This window comes from Vanellus vanellus (genome assembly GCF_965231255.1).
Source record: "Vanellus vanellus genome assembly, chromosome: 25".
In the NCBI taxonomy this organism is placed as follows: domain Eukaryota; kingdom Metazoa; phylum Chordata; class Aves; order Charadriiformes; family Charadriidae; genus Vanellus; species Vanellus vanellus.
In genome coordinates this window covers 702135-718541 of record NC_138930.1, presented here as the reverse complement: position 1 = coordinate 718541, position 16407 = coordinate 702135, and the positions used below count along the sequence as shown (strand labels likewise).

Genomic DNA, 16407 nt, shown 5'->3' with positions numbered 1-16407 from the left:
GGTGCCCCCTCGGAGGGGTCCTCCCGCAGGACCCCGCTCCGGTACCGCTCGTGTCCGGCCCCGCAGGCCGATTAGCCGGATTTCCCGGCCGGGATCCTAATCCCGCCGGCCGGTGCCCGCTGATCCCCGCCGCTCCCGGGGACGCGGCTTAGCCCCGGGCCGGGGGAGGCGCGGGGGGGTGGGGGGTGGGGGGGTACAGCTTCGGCCACCAGCCCGGGGTGGGCGAGCGTCCCGGGGGTGTCCCGCCCTGGCGGTGGCCCGGGGCCAGCTCCCGAGCTGGGCTCTCCCGGGGCGGGAACCTGCGAGTTCGGTCGTGCCGCCTCCGCCGGGGCTCGGCACGAAGCCCGCCCGCTGGAACGGGGGGGGGGGGGGGGGGTTGCCCAGCTTTGCCCGGGGGTCTGGGGGCGGCCGAGCCCCTGCCCGGGCGCGGGTGCAGTCCCAGGAGCTGACGGGGCGCGGGGGGTCTCTGGGACGGGGCTGGGGAAGGGTCGGAGCCGGAGGTGCCGGGGGAGGACCCGGTGTGTCTGAGCTCCGGGGGCACCGGGGTGCTCTCCCCTCCCCGGGCAGTGTGGCGGGTGCTGAGGGTCTCACCGGGAACACCCGCCCTCGCTGCTGGCCCGGCCGCATCCCTCGCACGGGGAAACTGAGGCACGGGCAGGTCCCAGGCCTCCCCCGCGCTGCCCGGCTCTACCGCGGCTCAGAGCCGCTCTGGGACTGCGGCTTTTGGGGCGCTGGGCTGCGCCCCGGGTGTGTGAAACCCCCTCAGCAGCAGCGCTGACCTGGAGGGACTTGCCGAGCTCATGCCCTATTTTGCTGCTTTTTGGGTTAGAAAAGAATGAGATTTGAGGGCTTTGCTCCGGAAAGCAGCTTTGGGGCAGGAAAGCCGGGTCGGCTGCTGCCACCCCCCGAGCTCAGCCCTGGGCCCGGCGCGGTGCCCAGTGTGCGACAAGGCCGGAGCCGCAGGGAAGCGGGAGCCCCCAGTGCGGCGCTGACCCTCCGGTGCTCTCCTGCAGCCGCAGCGGAGCGGGGCGCAGGGCAGGCGCCCCCCGCGCCCCCGCCATGGCCGTGGGCACCCAGCTGGGGCTGCTGCTCTGGAAGAACTTCACCTACCGCCGGCGGCAGCGGGTGAGCGGGTACCCGGGGCGGGGGGGCGCCCGGAGCCTCTGGGTCCTGGCGTGGGGGCAGGTGAAGCCCTGGGCACTGATGGGGACCAGGACCCCCCCCAACCGTGGATCTCCCCCAGATCCAGCTGGCCATCGAGCTCCTGTGGCCCCTCTTCCTCTTCTTCATCTTGATCTCGGTGCGGCAATCCCACCCGCCCTTCAAGCAGCACGAGTGTGAGTGTCCTGTGCCCTCTGGGGGGGGCCCCCGGGGACCCCCCTGTGTGGGGGAGCCCTGCGGGGCCCCGGGTGGCACCAGGGATGACAAACCTGGGAGGCGGAGGTGAGCCGGAAGGTCGCTGGCATCTCCCCGCTCGGGTGTGTGCGTGGCCCCGGGGGTCCTGTGCTGCCCCCCCAGACCCGTCTCTCCCTCCCCCGCAGGCCACTTCCCCAACAAGGCGCTGCCCTCGGCCGGGACCCTGCCCTGGCTCCAGGGCATCATCTGCAACATGAACAACCCCTGCTTTCGGCACCCCACGGCGGGGGAGGCCCCCGGTGTGGTGGGCAACTTCGACGGCTCCATGTGAGCGGTGGAGGGCGGGGGGCTGTGGGGTCCGCCCGGGCGGCGGGGCTGGGGTCTCACCGCCTGCCCCCTGCCCTCGCAGCCTCTCCCGCCTCCTGGCCGAAGCCCGGCGAGTCCTGATCCGCACCGACGGGCAGCGGCTCCTGCGCAGCTTCGCCCAACTCCTGCCCACCCTGCGCCGGCTCTGGGGGGACGGGGCTCAGCAGAGGGGTGAGCACCGGGGATGGGGGGTGCCGGGGGAGCGAGACACCCCTGGATGACCCCTGTCCCCCCCTCCCAGCACGGCCAGTGAGGGACTACCTGAGAGAGAACGAGACCTTCTCGCAATTCCTCCGGACCAACACGTCTCTGCCACCGGCGCTGGTGGACGAGCTGATGGGGGCTCAGCTCAGCCCCCGCATTGTGAGTGTCGGCGTGGGGCCCACTCCCGGTGCCCGCGGTGCTGGTGCCCGTGGCATGACCGGTCCTCTCCCCCCAGCTCTCCCTGGCGAGCACCCGCCTCCCGCTGAAGGTCGTCGTCTGCAACGCTTCGGCGCTGGGGGGCTTCCTGGTGGGGGGCAGCCAGCGCCTGCAGCAGGGGCTCTGCGCCCTGCCCGGCCCCCAGCTCCGCGCCATGGAGGGCTCCTTCCTCTCCCAGCTCGACCTCCCCCGACTCCTGGTGGTGAGCCCCCCTGGCCCGGCCATGGAATCATAGACTGGTTTGGGTCAGAAGGGACCTTAAAGACCATCTCGTTCCAACCCCCCCCCTCCCCCCCGCCCTCCATGGGCAGGGACACCTCCCACCACACCAGGTTGCTCAAAACCCTGTCCAACCTGGCTAGGCTGGGTGCTGGAAGGCGCTGGGGCAGACACCCCTGCTCCCCCCTCCCCAGATGGGCTGTGACCCCCTTCCCGTGCCCCCCACTTTGTAGGAACAGCTGAGCTCGGAGGCTGGTGGCATCACTGGCACCGTGGAAGCTTTGGGCACCTTCCTGCGGGATGCAGCGTCCCTGATGGAGGAGGTAGAACCCCATTCCCCCACCCACCCCCGTGCACCCCACAGTGTCCCTGTCCCCCGCAGACCCCCTCTGCTCCCCATCTGCTCTCCCCAGGTCTCCTCCATGACCAGTCTCACCGAGCTGCGGCGGGAGCTCGGGGCGCTGATGGCCCCCAACGCCAGCTCTGCTGGCGTTGGGGGCCATCAGCGCCCCGAGCTCCCCCCGCAGCTCGGCTCGGGTGCCTTCGGAGCCCTGTCACGCATCGCCTGTGGGCACCCCGAAGGTGGGGGGCTCAAGATCCCCTCCCTCAACTGGTACGAGGACAACGACATCAAAGCCTTCCTGGATCGCAACAGCTCGGAGCGGAGAACCAAGACCCCGGGCAACACCAGTAGTGAGCAGGATGGGCTGGGAGGGGGGTGGAGGAGCTGAACTTGGGGGGGCCGGTGGTGAGGAAGCGGCTCTGCCCCCACCCAGGTCCTTTTTGCCGAGAGCTGGTCCGCAGCCTGGAGTCCAGCCCCCTTTCGCAGATCTTCTGGAGGGGGATTAAGCCCCTCTTCATGGGGAAGATCCTGTACACGCCGCCCGGTCCCGGCCCCGACAGCATCATGGCCGAGGTAAGGAGGGGAGGGAATAATGGGGGGGGTCTCACCCTGGTCCTGCCTCACCCCCCCTCCTCTTGCAGGTGAACCGGACCTTCCGGGAGCTGGCGGTGCTGGGGGAGGCGGGGGGCGCCTGGCGGGAGCTGGGACCCCGCATCTACACCTTCCTCAACAGCAGCTTGGAGATGCAGGTCCTGCGGGTGCGTGACCCCCCCAGACGCCCTCCTCATCGGGGAGGGGGCTGCGGTGGGGTGCGGGATGGGGGTGCGGTGGGGGGGGGCTCCTGGCAGGGAGCGGGGTGGGCTGCATCACCCCGCGGTACCCTGGTGCTTTGCAGGACCTGCTGGTGGCCCCGGTGACGGCCCAGCTCCTGGACGGGTTCCTCAACGGCACCTCCTGGAAACTGCCGGCGCTGGCCGCGTTCCTGGGGGGGCCGGTGGCGGGGCCGGGGCTCACCTGGCACCAGGTGTACGCCGATGCCGACACGGTCCTGAGTGCGCTGGCGCAGTTCATGGAGGTATGTGTGGCCCCGGGTGCCCGGGCGGGCTGGTTCCCCCCCACCCTGCTGAGCCCTGCCTGCCCTGCCTGCAGTGTGTCTGCCTGGACAAGATCGAGGCAGTGGCCACCGAGGAGCAGTTGGTGGCCCGGGCCCTGGAGTTGCTGGAGGAGCAGCAGTTCTGGGCAGCTGTGGTCTTCCAGCCCCCCACCAACGCCACGGCCCCCACGCTGCCCCCCCACGTCCGCTACAAGATCCGCATGGACATCGACGACGTCACCAGGACCAACAAGATTAAGGACAGGTCAGGGGACACCCACCCCCTCGGTCTCTGTGGTCCCTGAGCATCCTGCGCCCATGGCGGGAGGGTCCCCCCTCTCAGCGCCGAGCTCTGCCCCCAGGTTTTGGGACCCGGGCCCCGCGGCCGACCCCTTCAGCGACCTGCGCTACGTCTGGGGGGGGTTCGTCTACGTGCAGGACCTGGTGGAGCAGGCGGTGGTGCGGGTGCAGACCGGGGCTGCCCCACGGACGGGGATCTACGTCCAGCAAATGCCCTACCCCTGCTACGTGGACGACGTGTGAGTGGGTGGCAGGGGGTGGCCCCGTGCCCCCGTGCCCCTCGAGTGACGCGCTGCTGCAGGGGACGGGGCCAAGCACCCTGCAGCATTGCTGCCCTGGGGAGGTGGCACAGGGCTGGTCCATGACCGGGGTGTCCCCTGCCCGGCGGTGGCCCCGGGGTGCCAGGCTGGAGGTGGAAGGGCTGGTGCCATCTGCCCCAGGTTCCTGCGGGTGCTGAACCGCTCGCTGCCCCTCTTCATGACGCTGGCCTGGATCTACTCGGTGGCCATGATCATCAAGGGGGTGGTGCACGAGAAGGAGACGCGTCTCAAGGAGACCATGAAGACCATGGGGCTGAGCAGTGGGATCCTCTGGCTCAGCTGGTTCCTCAGCAGCTTCATCCCCTTCCTCCTCAGCTCTGCCCTCCTTGTCCTCATCCTCAAGGCAGGTTGCAGGGCACGGGGGACAGCGTGGGTGACGTGGGGAGCATTGGGGCTGGGAGCCGGCACGGGGGGCTCCGCAGGCTCCAACCTGCCTCGATCCGCAGCTGGGAAACATCCTGCCCTACAGCGACCCGGCCGTCATCTTCCTCTTCCTCGGCACCTTCTCAGTGGCCACCATCAGCCAGTGCTTCCTCATCAGCACCTTCTTCCCCCGCGCCAACCTGGCCTCGGCTTGTGGCGGCATCATCTACTTCTCCCTCTACCTGCCCTACGTGCTGTGCGTCGCCTGGCGCGACCACATCACCTTCCCGCTCCGCGTCCTCGTGGTGAGCGGCCGTGGCCGCCCCCTCCCCGATGTCCCCTGGGTGTGCCGGGCAAGGGGCTTCGGGCTGACCCCCCCAGGCTGGTCTTCCTGCCCACGCTGCCGTTCTTGCCACCACCAGAGCTTGCTGTCGCCGGTGGCCTTCGGCTTTGGCTGCGAGTACTTCTCCCTCTACGAGGAGCAGGGGGTGGGCATCCAGTGGCACAACCTGGGCACCAGCCCCGTGCCAGGAGACCCCTACAATTTCGCCACCGCCATGGGGCTGCTGCTGCTGGACGCCGGCCTCTACGGCGTGGCCACCTGGTACCTTGAGGGCGTCTTCCCAGGTGAACACAGCCCCCCTAGTCCCCGGCAGCCCCCCCGGCCCCGGCCCCAGCCCCGCTCAGCCCCCATCTGCTGCAGGTCAGTACGGGATCCCCAAGCCCTGGAATTTCCCCTTCCTGAAGAGCTACTGGTTTGGAGAGCCGTCCTCGGCAGGGCACCCTCCCTTCCCCACCAGCCCCCTCACCGCACCCCAAGGTGAGCCCCTGCCCGCCCCGGAGCCGTACGGCCGAGCGGTGGCAGCCACGCAGATGGGCTCCAGCCCTCCCGCCCGGGCTTTGCCCCCCGGCGAGGGGTCCTGCCTGGGACGTGACCCTCCGGTGGCTTCCAGTGCTGGTGGAGGAGCCGCCCGCCCAGCTCCAGCCCGGCGTCTCCATCCGCAACCTGGTGAAGATTTACCGCAACAGCAGCCGCGTGGCTGTCAACGGGCTGAGCCTGGACTTCTACGAGGGGCAGATCACTTCTTTCCTGGGCCACAACGGGGCGGGCAAGACCACCACCATGTGAGCTGGGGGTCACGGTGGGGAGGGGAGCTGAGCCTGGCTCTGCCCCAGTGCTGCCACGGTCCCGTCCCATCTGCCCCGACCCATGTCCCCACGAGGCCGGGTGCTGAGCACCCGGCACAGGGCAGGGCACCCCAGCCCCAAGCCCCGCTGGCCCTGCTCTCCGTGACCCCCTTTCCCCACTGATCCCCCCTCCAGGTCCATCCTGACCGGCCTCCTGCCCCCCACCTCCGGCACTGCCTATATCCTGGGCTGGGACATCCGCTCCGATATCGACAGCATCCGAAAAACCATGGGGATGTGTCCCCAGCACAACGTGCTCTTCGACATGTAGGCAGGGGATGGGTGGGCAGGGGGAGCGGGGACGGGGGGCGGCGCAGGCAGGGCTGCCCACCTCACCCCTGCCCCCCCCAGCCTGACGGTGGAGGAGCACGTCTGGTTCTACGGGCGGCTGAAGGGGCTGTCGGAGGAGCTGGTGAAGGCAGAGATGGAGCAGCTCATCCGGGACACGGGGCTGCCCCACAAGCGCCGGGAGCAGACCAGGAACCTCTCGGGTGTGTGTGGGGGGACAAGACCAGCACCCGAGCGGGGGTCCGCAGCCCCGGCGCCCCCTGACGCTGCCCCTGCTGCCCCGCAGGCGGGATGCAGCGGAAGCTCTCGGTGGCCATCGCCTTCGTGGGCGGCTCCCGGGTGGTCATCCTGGACGAGCCCACGGCCGGTGTCGACCCCTACTCCCGCCGCAGCATCTGGGAGCTGCTGCTCAAGTACCGCCAAGGTCAGGACTGGGGAGGATGGGGGGACCCCACCTCCCGCTCCGTGCCTCTGAGCCCCCCAGCCCCGCAGAATGGGCAGCGGGGCCCTGGGGCGAGCGGGGAGACATGCTGCCGGGGAGATGCCCACAAAGGGGGGGTCCAGCGAAGGCGCCCGGGGTCCAGCCCGCTGCCTGCCCCCAGGTCGCACCATCATCCTGTCCACCCACTACATGGACGAGGCGGAGCTGCTGGGGGACCGCACCGCCATCATCTCGCAGGGACGGCTCTGCTGCTGCGGGTCCCCCCTCTTCCTCAAGGCCCGGCTGGGCACCGGCTACCATCTCACCCTGGTGAAGCGCGAGCAGGGCGGGACGGGCGGCAGCACCGGCACTGTCCCCGGCGCCACCAAAAAGGTGGGTCCCCTCCGCCCTGCCGAGCACCAGTCAAAAGGGTGACCGGTGCCTCCGTCCCGGCTATCGGGGGAGCACCGACCCCCACGCTTGGGGCCGGGTCCTGCCGCAGGGTGCCAGGCTCCGGCCGCCCTTTCCCGCAGGACGGCAGCGACTCGGAGCACAGCAGCGACACGGGCCTGGGCAGCGAGGCCAGCGCCGTGGGTGAGGGTCCCGTCCCCCCCTGCACCCTCGGCACGGCGTCACCCCCGAGTACTCCCCACATGTCTCCTGTGGGTGCATTCAGCCCCGCACCCTGCCCTGCTGCCAGCTCTTGGCCCCCCTGCGCTGGTGGGGCAGAAGGGGCTCCCCGCCCCCCCCAGCCCCCGGGGACCCCCAGACCGGGGTACAGGGCACGCACCGGCTTTGGCCAGCTCCTGCGCTGGCCACCGGCTCCTGCCCCGGGTTTCCAGCCCTCCCCATTCCCCCAGATGTGGCCCAGCTGTCAGCGCTGATCCAGAAGCTGGTCCCCGGCTCCCGGCTGGTGGAGGACATCGGGCACGAGGTGCTCTTTGTCCTGCCCTACAGCGGGGCCAAGGACGGGGCCTTCGGGGACCTCTTCCGCGAGCTGGACGCCCGCCTGGGGGAACTGGGCATCTCCAGCTACGGCATCTCCGACACCACGCTGGAAGAGGTACCTGGAGGAGCTGCGGCTCCGGGGGCGCCCACCCTGCCTGCAGCTCTGCCGGGGGATTTGCCTCGCCGGGGCAATGGGTGCTGGTGGCCGCGTGTAATGTCGGCCCCCTCCCGCCCTCAGATCTTTCTGAAGGTGGCCCAGGACACGGGGGTGGACGCTGATGCGGCAGGTAAAATGCCTCGGTGCTGGCTGGAGCTGAGCTTTGGGGTGCCGTGGCGCAGGGACGGGCTGCGGGAAGATGCTCAGCAGCCTGGAGCAGAGGGGTGCGGGTGTCCCCAGCACCCCGTGTGGCCCTCGCCCTTCCCAGGACTGGGGTCCCTGCTGGGAGCACCCGGGGGTGCAGGGAGGAGTCACAGGCTCTGGCCTTGGTCCCACCCTGGTGCTCTCACCCCCCGTTTTGTCAGGCACCAGGCGAGGAGAAGCCCCCGGCGAGGGGGGGGATGTGGAAGCAGCCGACGGGGAGCTGGGTAAGGAGGGGGGAGCTGGGACCCCCGAGGTGCCCAGCCCCTGCCGCTGGGTGCCCCCCACCTCCACCCCCCGGGCTGGGGACGTGGCATGTGTCCATCCCTTCGGACACACATCCTCTGGGGCAGGCAGAGGGCCGGGGGAGGTTCGGGGATGCCCACGGAGCATCGCTCCCACCCGGCCGCGGGGTGTCCCCCCGGGCGTCGGGCAGGGTGAGGAGCAGGGACGGTGGCGGGTTTGGGGGAACCCGTCTCTGTGCACGGGTCGGGATGGGAGATGAAATCCCAGGGGATGTACCCAGGCCCCTTCTCCTGGAGACAGAGCTGGCGTGGGGGCAGCCGTGGGAGTCTGGGGGGGCTGTGAGGGTCTGGGGAGCCCTCTCTGCTCTGGGTCAGCGCTCGCCCCGGCCGGGCAGGCGCTGGCGTGGCCATAACCCCTCTTTCCTCTCCTTTACACTGAGCCCAAGGACCCCGGCGAGGTAGGAGCTGGGGGCTGGGGGGTGGAGTGGGGGGCTCCCGTCGCGTCCCCGCATGCAGCGCCCCGTCCCCGCCGGGGTGGGGGGGACAGCCCTGTCCGCACACCGCCCCCCCCTCGCAGCCCGGCCGAGCCCCCTCCCCTCCCCTCCCCTCACCGCTGCCTCTGCCGAGGTCAGACCCGTCTCTGCCCCCGCAGCGGAGGAGTCCCGGGAGACGGACCTGCTGCGGGGGGGGCCCGGGCAGGGCTGCGGCAGGGTGAGGGGCTGGGGGCTCCCCCGCCAGCAGCTCCGCGCCCTCTTCATCAAGAGGATGCTCCACGCTCGGCGCAGCACCCGCGGCTTTTTCGCGCAGGTAGGGCCAGGGGCGGTGGGGGGGTGGGGTGGGATGGGATGGGATGGGATGGGATGGGATGGGATGGGATGGGATGGGATGGGATGGGATGGGATGGGATGGGGATGGGGATGGGGATGGGATGGGATGGGATGGGATGGGATGGGATGGGATGGGATGGGATGGGGTGGGATGGGATGGGATGGGATGGGATGGGATGGGATGGGATGGGATGGGGTGGGATGGGATGGGATGGGGATGGGATAGGAATGGGATGGGATGGGATGGGATGGGATGGGATGGGATGGGATGGGGGTGGGATGGGATGGGATGGGGATGGGGATGGGGATGGGGATGGGATGGGATGGGATGGGATGGGATGGGATGGGATGGGATGGGAATGGGATGGGATGGGGATGGGGATGGGGATGGGGATGGGATGGGATGGGGTGGGATGGGATGGGATGGGATGGGATGGGATGGGAATGGGATGGGATGGGATGGGATGGGATGGGATGGGGGTGGGATGGGATGGGATGGGATGGGATGGGATGGGAATGGGATGGGATGGGATGGGGATGGGATGGGATGGGATGGGGTGGGGTGGGATGGGATGGGATGGGGATGGGGATGGGGATGGGGATGGGGATGGGATGGGGATGGGGATGGGGATGGGGATGGGATGGGATGGGATGGGATGGGATGGGATGGGATGGGATGGGGGAGGGGGTGTGGAGCCACCCTGACCCCCAGCCCCCGGCAGATCGTCCTGCCCGCCGTCTTCGTCTGCATCGCGCTGCTCTTCAGCCTCATCGTGCCGCCCTTTGGGAAGTACCCACCGCTGCGCCTCCAGCCCTGGATGTATGGGCAGCAGTTCACCTTCTTCAGGTGTGTCCCCATCCCTCTCCCCCCTCCCCCCCCATGTCCCCCATCCCCGTGTGCCCCATCCCCCCACTGGTGCCAGCTCACTCCCCCATCTCACTGCAGCAACGATGCCCCGCGGGACCCCGACACTGCTCGGCTGCTGGGCGCGCTGCTGGCCGAGCCGGGCTTCGGCACCGAGTGCATGAAGGATGCTGGGGCGGCGTGAGTGCCTGCGGGGCCGGGGGGGCGGGGGGGGCAGCTGGGGCTCAGGAGCAACCCTGCCAGCCAGTGCCATGCCGCGGGACCCCCCAGCCATCCCCGTGGTGGTGGGGACAGGTCCCGATGCCTCTGGTTCGGCCCGGGCTGGTGACAGGGTTCTCTCTCCCCCCGCGGTGTCGGCTGCCCAGGACGGGGCCGTGCCCCCCCGCTTCCCACCCTGACGGCTTCTCAGCCCCCCCGGCTCCCCCGGCCCTGCTGGAAGCGCTGCGGCGTGGGAACTGGACACAGGCTGAGCCGTCTCCCCCGTGCCAGTGCAGCGGGCCGGGGGCTCACAGGATGCTGCCCCACTGCCCCGAGGGAGCCGGGGGGCTCCCGCCACCCCAGGTAACCCCCCCCTGCAGCGGGGCTGGCCCCAGGGGACCGGTGCTGCCGGGTGTGGGTGCAGGCGATGCTCCGGGGTGGCTGGTGGGGCCGTGTGTCCATCCAGCCCCCTGTCCGTCCCCCCAGGTGCAACGGGGCACAGGCGACGTCCTGCAGAACCTGACGGGCAGGAACATCTCCGACTACCTGGTGAAGACCTACCCCCAGATCATCCGCCAAGGGTGAGCGCGGGGGCCAGGGACACCGCGGGGACACGGCGGGGCAGACGGGGCAGGGCGCTGCCACCGCGCTGGAAGCGGGGAGGGATGCTGGGGACCAAACCCAGCCGGGGCTGGAGGCAGCGAGGGCACCGCAGGGGGACGGGGGATGGCAGGGGGACTCGTGGCCAGGTGGGCGGGCGCTGCCGTAACGTCTCCTTGGGGGTATTTCTCCCCCACCCCATTTCTTTCAGGCTGAGGAACAAGAAGTGGGTGAACGAGCAGAGGTGAGCGCGGGGAGGGATGGGGCCTTGCGCAGATGGGGGGGGGGGGAGTGCCCCCGCGGGGTCACGCAGAGCCCGAGCGATCCCTGCACGGAGCCCTCATCTGGGCAACCTCAGTCCTTCACTGCGTGCCCCTCACCATGGCGTCTGGGCGAGTGAGGTTTCCATGGGACGGCAGGTTTGGAAGTGTCCATCTGTCCCTACAGGTACGGCGGCTTTTCTCTGGGCGCCGGCGGCTCCCAGGCCCTGCCGTCGGCGGCGGAGGTGGATGAGGCGGTGCTGGAGCTCCGGGCACTGTTCAACATCACCCCGGTACGGCCGGGGCTCTGCACCCCCCGGCTCGGCTCCGGCATCCTGGTGCTGGGAGCACTCTGGCCCAATCCTGCTGCTCACCCCGTGTTCCCGCACCCAGGGCAGCCCCTCGGACCGGCTCCTGCGCAACCTCAGCCGCTTCATCGAGGGCTTGGACGCTCGCAGGAACATCAAGGTGTGCGCGGCCCCGGGGGTCCCGCAGGGGCGAGAGCTGGGAGGCAGTGGGGGACGCGGCACCCAGGTCCCCCCATCTGGGGTTGGAGCAGCCTAAGAACCGAGCCCCAGTGCCGGGGTGGGAGTGGGGCTCTGAGCCGCCGGGCTCCCCTGGGCTGCAGGTCTGGTTCAACAACAAGGGCTGGCACGCCATGGTCTCCTTCGTCAATGTGGCCAGCAACGGGCTGCTGCGCGCCCGGCTGCCCGCCGGGACCGACCCCGCGCTCTACGGCATCACGGCCACCAACCACCCCCTCAACCTCACCAAGGAGCAGCTCTCGGAGGCCGCGCTGTGAGTACCGGGGACACAGGTCCCACAGGGCTCCCCCCGATCCCCCGCTGAACCCTCCCCTCTGCGGCAGGATGGCCACCTCGGTGGACGTGCTGGTCTCCATCTGCGTGATCTTCGCCATGTCCTTCGTCCCGGCCAGCTTCGTGCTCTTCCTCATCGAGGAGCGGGTCAGCAAGGCCAAGCACCTGCAGTTCGTCAGCGGGATGAAGCCCGTCACCTACTGGCTGGGCAACTTCGCCTGGGACATGGTGCGGGACGGGGATGGGGACAGGGTACAGCCCCAGGGTCTGGGTCCCATTTGTGACCCCCTCCCCGGCTTCTCCCTGCCCACAGTGCAACTACCTGGTCCCGGCGCTGCTGGTCATCCTCATCTTCCTCTGCTTCCAGCAGAAGTCCTACGTGTCCTCTGCCAACCTGCCCTCCCTGGTGCTGCTGCTGCTGCTCTACGGGTGAAGGGCCGGTGGAGCCCAGTCGGGGCTCAGCGCCCCGCAGGGCTGGACCCCGGGGAAGAGGGGGGCTCCGAGCGGGGCCGGGGGCAGCCCTGGCTCAGGGGGTCCTGGTGATGGGGGGTGGGAGCTGGCTCGCCCTGCCATGCCCCCGAGGACGGGAGGTGCATCTCGGCCAGCCCCTGCCTCTCTGCCCCTCCAGCTGGTCCATCACCCCCCTGATGTACCCGGCCTCCTTCCTCTTCAGCATCCCCAGCACCGCCTACGTGGCCCTGACCTGCATCAACCTCTTCATCGGCATCAACGGCAGCGTGGCCACCTTCGTGCTGGAGCTCTTTGTGGACCAGGTGAGCCCCCGGGCTGCCCCAGACCCCCATCCTGTCCCTGTGGGTCCGGCGCCAGCTCCCCCACCCCTCTCCTCACTGCCCCGGCAGAACCTCAACAACATCAACCGCGTCCTGAAGAAAGTTTTCCTCATCTTCCCCCACTTCTGCCTGGGCCGAGGCCTCATTGACATGGTGAAGAACCAGGCGATGGCTGACGCCTTCGAGAGGTTCGGTGAGTCCGGGGACGTCGGGACTGCTCCCCCTTCCCAAAGCCCGGCCAGCGCGGAGGCTGTCCCCCCCTCCTACAGCCCCTCTCACCACTCACAGGGGACAAGCGCTTCGTGTCCCCCCTGTCCTGGGATCTGGTGGGGAAGAACATGTTCGCCATGGCCATTGAGGGCGTCATCTTCTTCCTCTTCACCCTCCTGCTGCAATACCGCTTCTTCCTGCGGCTCGGGTGAGGACCGGCCGTGGGGCGGCTGTGGGGCGGCCGTGGGGTGGGGGGCAGCCCTGGAGGTGCCCCTGCCCGCTGTTGCCCCCAGGCCACGGGCTCTGCAGCTGCCCTCGCTGGGGGAGGAGGACCGGGACGTGGCCAGGGAGCGGGCGAGGGTGGGCAGCACCCCCCCGCACGGCCACCTCCTGCTGCTGAAGGACCTGACCAAGGTGCGTGCGTGCCGTGGGGCCGGAGCCTGCCCCGTCCCTCGCTGCGGGGCTCCAGCTGCTCCCGGAGCCCCCGGTCACACCGGTGGGTGACTGGTGGTGAGCACCCAGCGCCGCCTCGGCTCTGCCGCGCAGGTGTACCGGCACAGGAAGGCTCCGGCGGTGGACCGGCTCTGCGTGGCCATACCCCCCGGGGAGGTGAGTGCCGGACGGATGGACGGACAGTGCCATGGGCAGGGCTGGGGCTGCTGTAACCCCGGTCTTCACGCCGCAGTGCTTTGGCCTTCTGGGGGTGAACGGCGCAGGGAAGACCTCCACCTTCAAGATGCTGACGGGGGACACGGAGGTGACGCTGGGGGAGGCCTGGCTGAAAGGGCACAGGTGGGTGAGACAGAGGGACCCCGCAGCCGACACGCTGCTCCCCCTCTCCATGTCCCCACAGCACGTGCACCACCATCCCCATCCCCACCCTGTGCCCCTCCTTGCCCTTGTCCCTGCAGCATGCTCACACTTGGCTTCATCCTCATCCTCAGCCCCATCCCCATCCCGTCCCCATCCCCATCCCTGTTCCCATCCTCATCCTCATCCTCATCCTCATCCTCATCCTCATCCCCATCCTAATCCTAATCCTCATCCTCATCCTCATCCTCATCCTCATCCTTATCCTCATCCCCGCAGTGTGCTCATTCCCTGTTCCCGCAGTGTGCTCAGCCTCGTCCCTGTCCCCGGAGCTTGTCCCTGTCCCTGCTGCGTGCTCAGCCGTGTCCCCATCCCTGCAGCGTGCTCACCGACCTGCAGTCTGTCCACCAGCACATGGGTTACTGCCCCCAGTTTGATGCCATCACCGACCTGCTGACGGGGCGGGAGCACCTGGAGTTTTACAGCCGCCTGCGCGGTGTCCCGGAGGAGGACACCCCCAGGGTAGGGCCCGCATGCCGACCCCCCCAGCCCAGGGGACCCCCATCCTCATCCTCATCCCCTCTGCATCTCTCGCAGGTGGCTCAGTGGGGCATCGCCAAACTGGGACTGGGGCCGCACGCGGACCGGCCGGCGGGCAAGTACAGCGGGGGCAACAAGCGCAAGCTCTCCACTGCCATAGCCCTCCTCGGCTCCCCCCCCATTGTCTTCCTGGTGAGTGGGGGCAGTGGGGGGTCCCGTGGCGGCGCCTGGCCGTGCCCAGGCTGACATCGCCACCGGGGCTGTCACAGGATGAGCCCACGACGGGGATGGACCCGCGTGCCCGGCGGTTCCTGTGGGACTGCATCCTCAGCGTCATCCGCGAGGGCAGGTCTGTGGTGCTCACGTCCCACAGGTGAGCCCCCACACCGGGGTCCGCGGCACCCCAGAGGGGAGCACCCCTCTGCCCCCATGGCACCCCTCTGCCCCACGGGTCCTCACGCCTTCCCCCCCCCGGCAGCATGGAGGAATGTGAGGCGCTGTGCACCAGAATGGCCATCATGGTCAACGGCCGGTTCCGCTGCCTGGGCAGCGTCCAGCACCTCAAGAACAGGTAACGGGGCTGGGGGCGAGGGGAGGGCTCCGGTGGCGAGGGGTGGCCACCCTGGGGGGGATGGGGACACGGCCGGTCCCTGCAGCCACGTCCCCCTCTCCCGTGCAGGTTTGGGGACGGCTACACGGTGGTGGTGCGTGTCGGTGGCCCCGGGCCGGAGCCAGTGGAGGGGCTGATGCTGCGCCGCTTCCCCGGCATCGTGCTGAAGGAGCGGCATGGCGGGCTGCTGCAGTTCCAGCTGCCCTCCCGCGCCGGCTCCTTGGCCAGCGTCTTCAGCGTCCTGGCAGCCCACCGGGGCCCCTGCCACATCGAGGACTACTCCGTGTCCCAGACCACCCTGGACCAGGTGACGGGGGACGCGAGGCACGAGGGCACGAGGGCATGTAGGATGGGATCCCGCCGGCGCTGCCCCTCACCCTGCCCTCCCCGCAGGTCTTCGTGCACTTTGCCCGGGAGCAGAGCGATGAGGACCCCGGGGGGGCTGCGGCCCCAGGGCAGGATGTGGCCCCGGCGGCGCCCAGCCCCGGGAGGAGGCTGACATCGTTCCTGGAGGACAACAGCTACCAGGAGAGCGCTGTCTGAGGGGGCCACGGTGCCCCACGGACCCCCTCCCCAGCCGTCACCGCATCACGACCCGGGGGCTCGGGGCTTCTGGCCACCCCGGACCCCCAGAGCTGCACTGGGGGGAGAGGGCTGGCCGCATCCCGCCCACCATCAGCCCCGCGGGACGGTGCTGGGGAGGGTCGGAGCAGCAGTGCAGGGCCGGCGCCGGCTCCCCCTCGGCGGGGTTGTACCCTCGGGGGGGCTGTTGGGGGGGGGTCCGCCCCGGGGCCCGGCGGGGGGCTGGGCTGGCCCTGGGCCCCACTGCCGGAGCAGAGCCGCTGTAAAAGAGCAATTCAATAAAGACCCGCGGTACCGCCCGGGGGGGGCTGTGTCGCCCTCGCACCGCCGCAGCCCCGCGGGGGGACACGGGGGACAACGGGACTGGTGGCAGCAGGGTGGCCCTGGCACGGCGGGGGCACAGAGCCGCCAGCGCAGCCCCCTGCCCTTGCTGCCACCCCGCAGCCCCTTCCCCGCGGCTCCCTCATGGCGAGGGTCAGCCGGGGTCCTCCCCACGCCGGTGGGCCCCGGGAGGGGGTCCCTGCCCGCCGCCCCCCGGGGCTCCTTCCTCTCCATCTTCTGCCCCTCCGGGGTGCCCCAGTGGGGGCGGGGGGCTCACCCCTCGGCCAGGCGTCCCCTGGGAGCCCGCACCGCACAGGGACCCGAGCGGGGCTGTGCTGAGCCCCCCCCGGGCCGCGGGGTGCGAAGGTTTTGGGGTGCTCATCTCCTCCCTCACCCCGGGACCCCTTTCCGGGGGGGGGGGGCACAGACTGGGGGTGGCGGGCTGGCTCCCCCCACGGGCCGTGTCGCGGGGGGCCAAAAGGTCTCCCCCCGGGCGGGAGAAGGGGGTGCGATGATCCCTCGGGGGGAAAAAAAAATATGGAACGCTTCACGAATTTGCGTGTCATCCTTGCGCAGGGGCCATGCTAATCTTCTCTGTATCGTTCCAATTTTAGTATATGTGCTGCCGAAGCGAGCACAAATCTGCCTGTGGTGGCAGCACTATTTAAGCCTCCCCTATTTTATAATTTTCAAGTCGTGGTAAGAGGCTCTGCGCCGTGTTCCTATGATTTCCCCCTTATATCACTT

The 16407-nt window shown here is 70.0% G+C and overlaps 1 protein-coding gene across 1 annotated transcript; it reads left to right on the top strand.

Moving 5' to 3' along the window:
- Positions 1-1059: 1059 nt before the first annotated feature.
- On the top strand, positions 1060-15508 carry ABCA7 (ATP binding cassette subfamily A member 7; the record flags this gene model as incomplete). The annotated part of the gene is made up of 49 exons (XM_082495547.1): positions 1060-1125; positions 1244-1337; positions 1542-1683; positions 1766-1893; positions 1964-2085; positions 2162-2344; positions 2595-2684; positions 2775-3054; positions 3138-3277; positions 3346-3462; positions 3600-3779; positions 3854-4062; positions 4160-4336; positions 4538-4760; positions 4864-5085; positions 5203-5407; positions 5484-5600; positions 5734-5905; positions 6104-6235; positions 6320-6459; positions 6543-6680; positions 6859-7070; positions 7211-7271; positions 7538-7740; positions 7864-7912; positions 8148-8239; positions 8886-9035; positions 9778-9902; positions 10002-10100; positions 10286-10481; positions 10605-10699; positions 10930-10962; positions 11166-11271; positions 11372-11446; positions 11607-11776; positions 11847-12024; positions 12110-12225; positions 12425-12569; positions 12657-12780; positions 12876-13005; positions 13091-13211; positions 13344-13406; positions 13483-13589; positions 13988-14129; positions 14205-14339; positions 14417-14520; positions 14626-14718; positions 14827-15064; positions 15151-15508. 49 exons carry the CDS (start codon positions 1060-1062, stop codon positions 15298-15300), a joined length of 6789 nt encoding a protein of 2262 aa, XP_082351673.1. The 3' UTR covers positions 15301-15508.
- Positions 15509-16407: the final 899 nt, after the last annotated feature.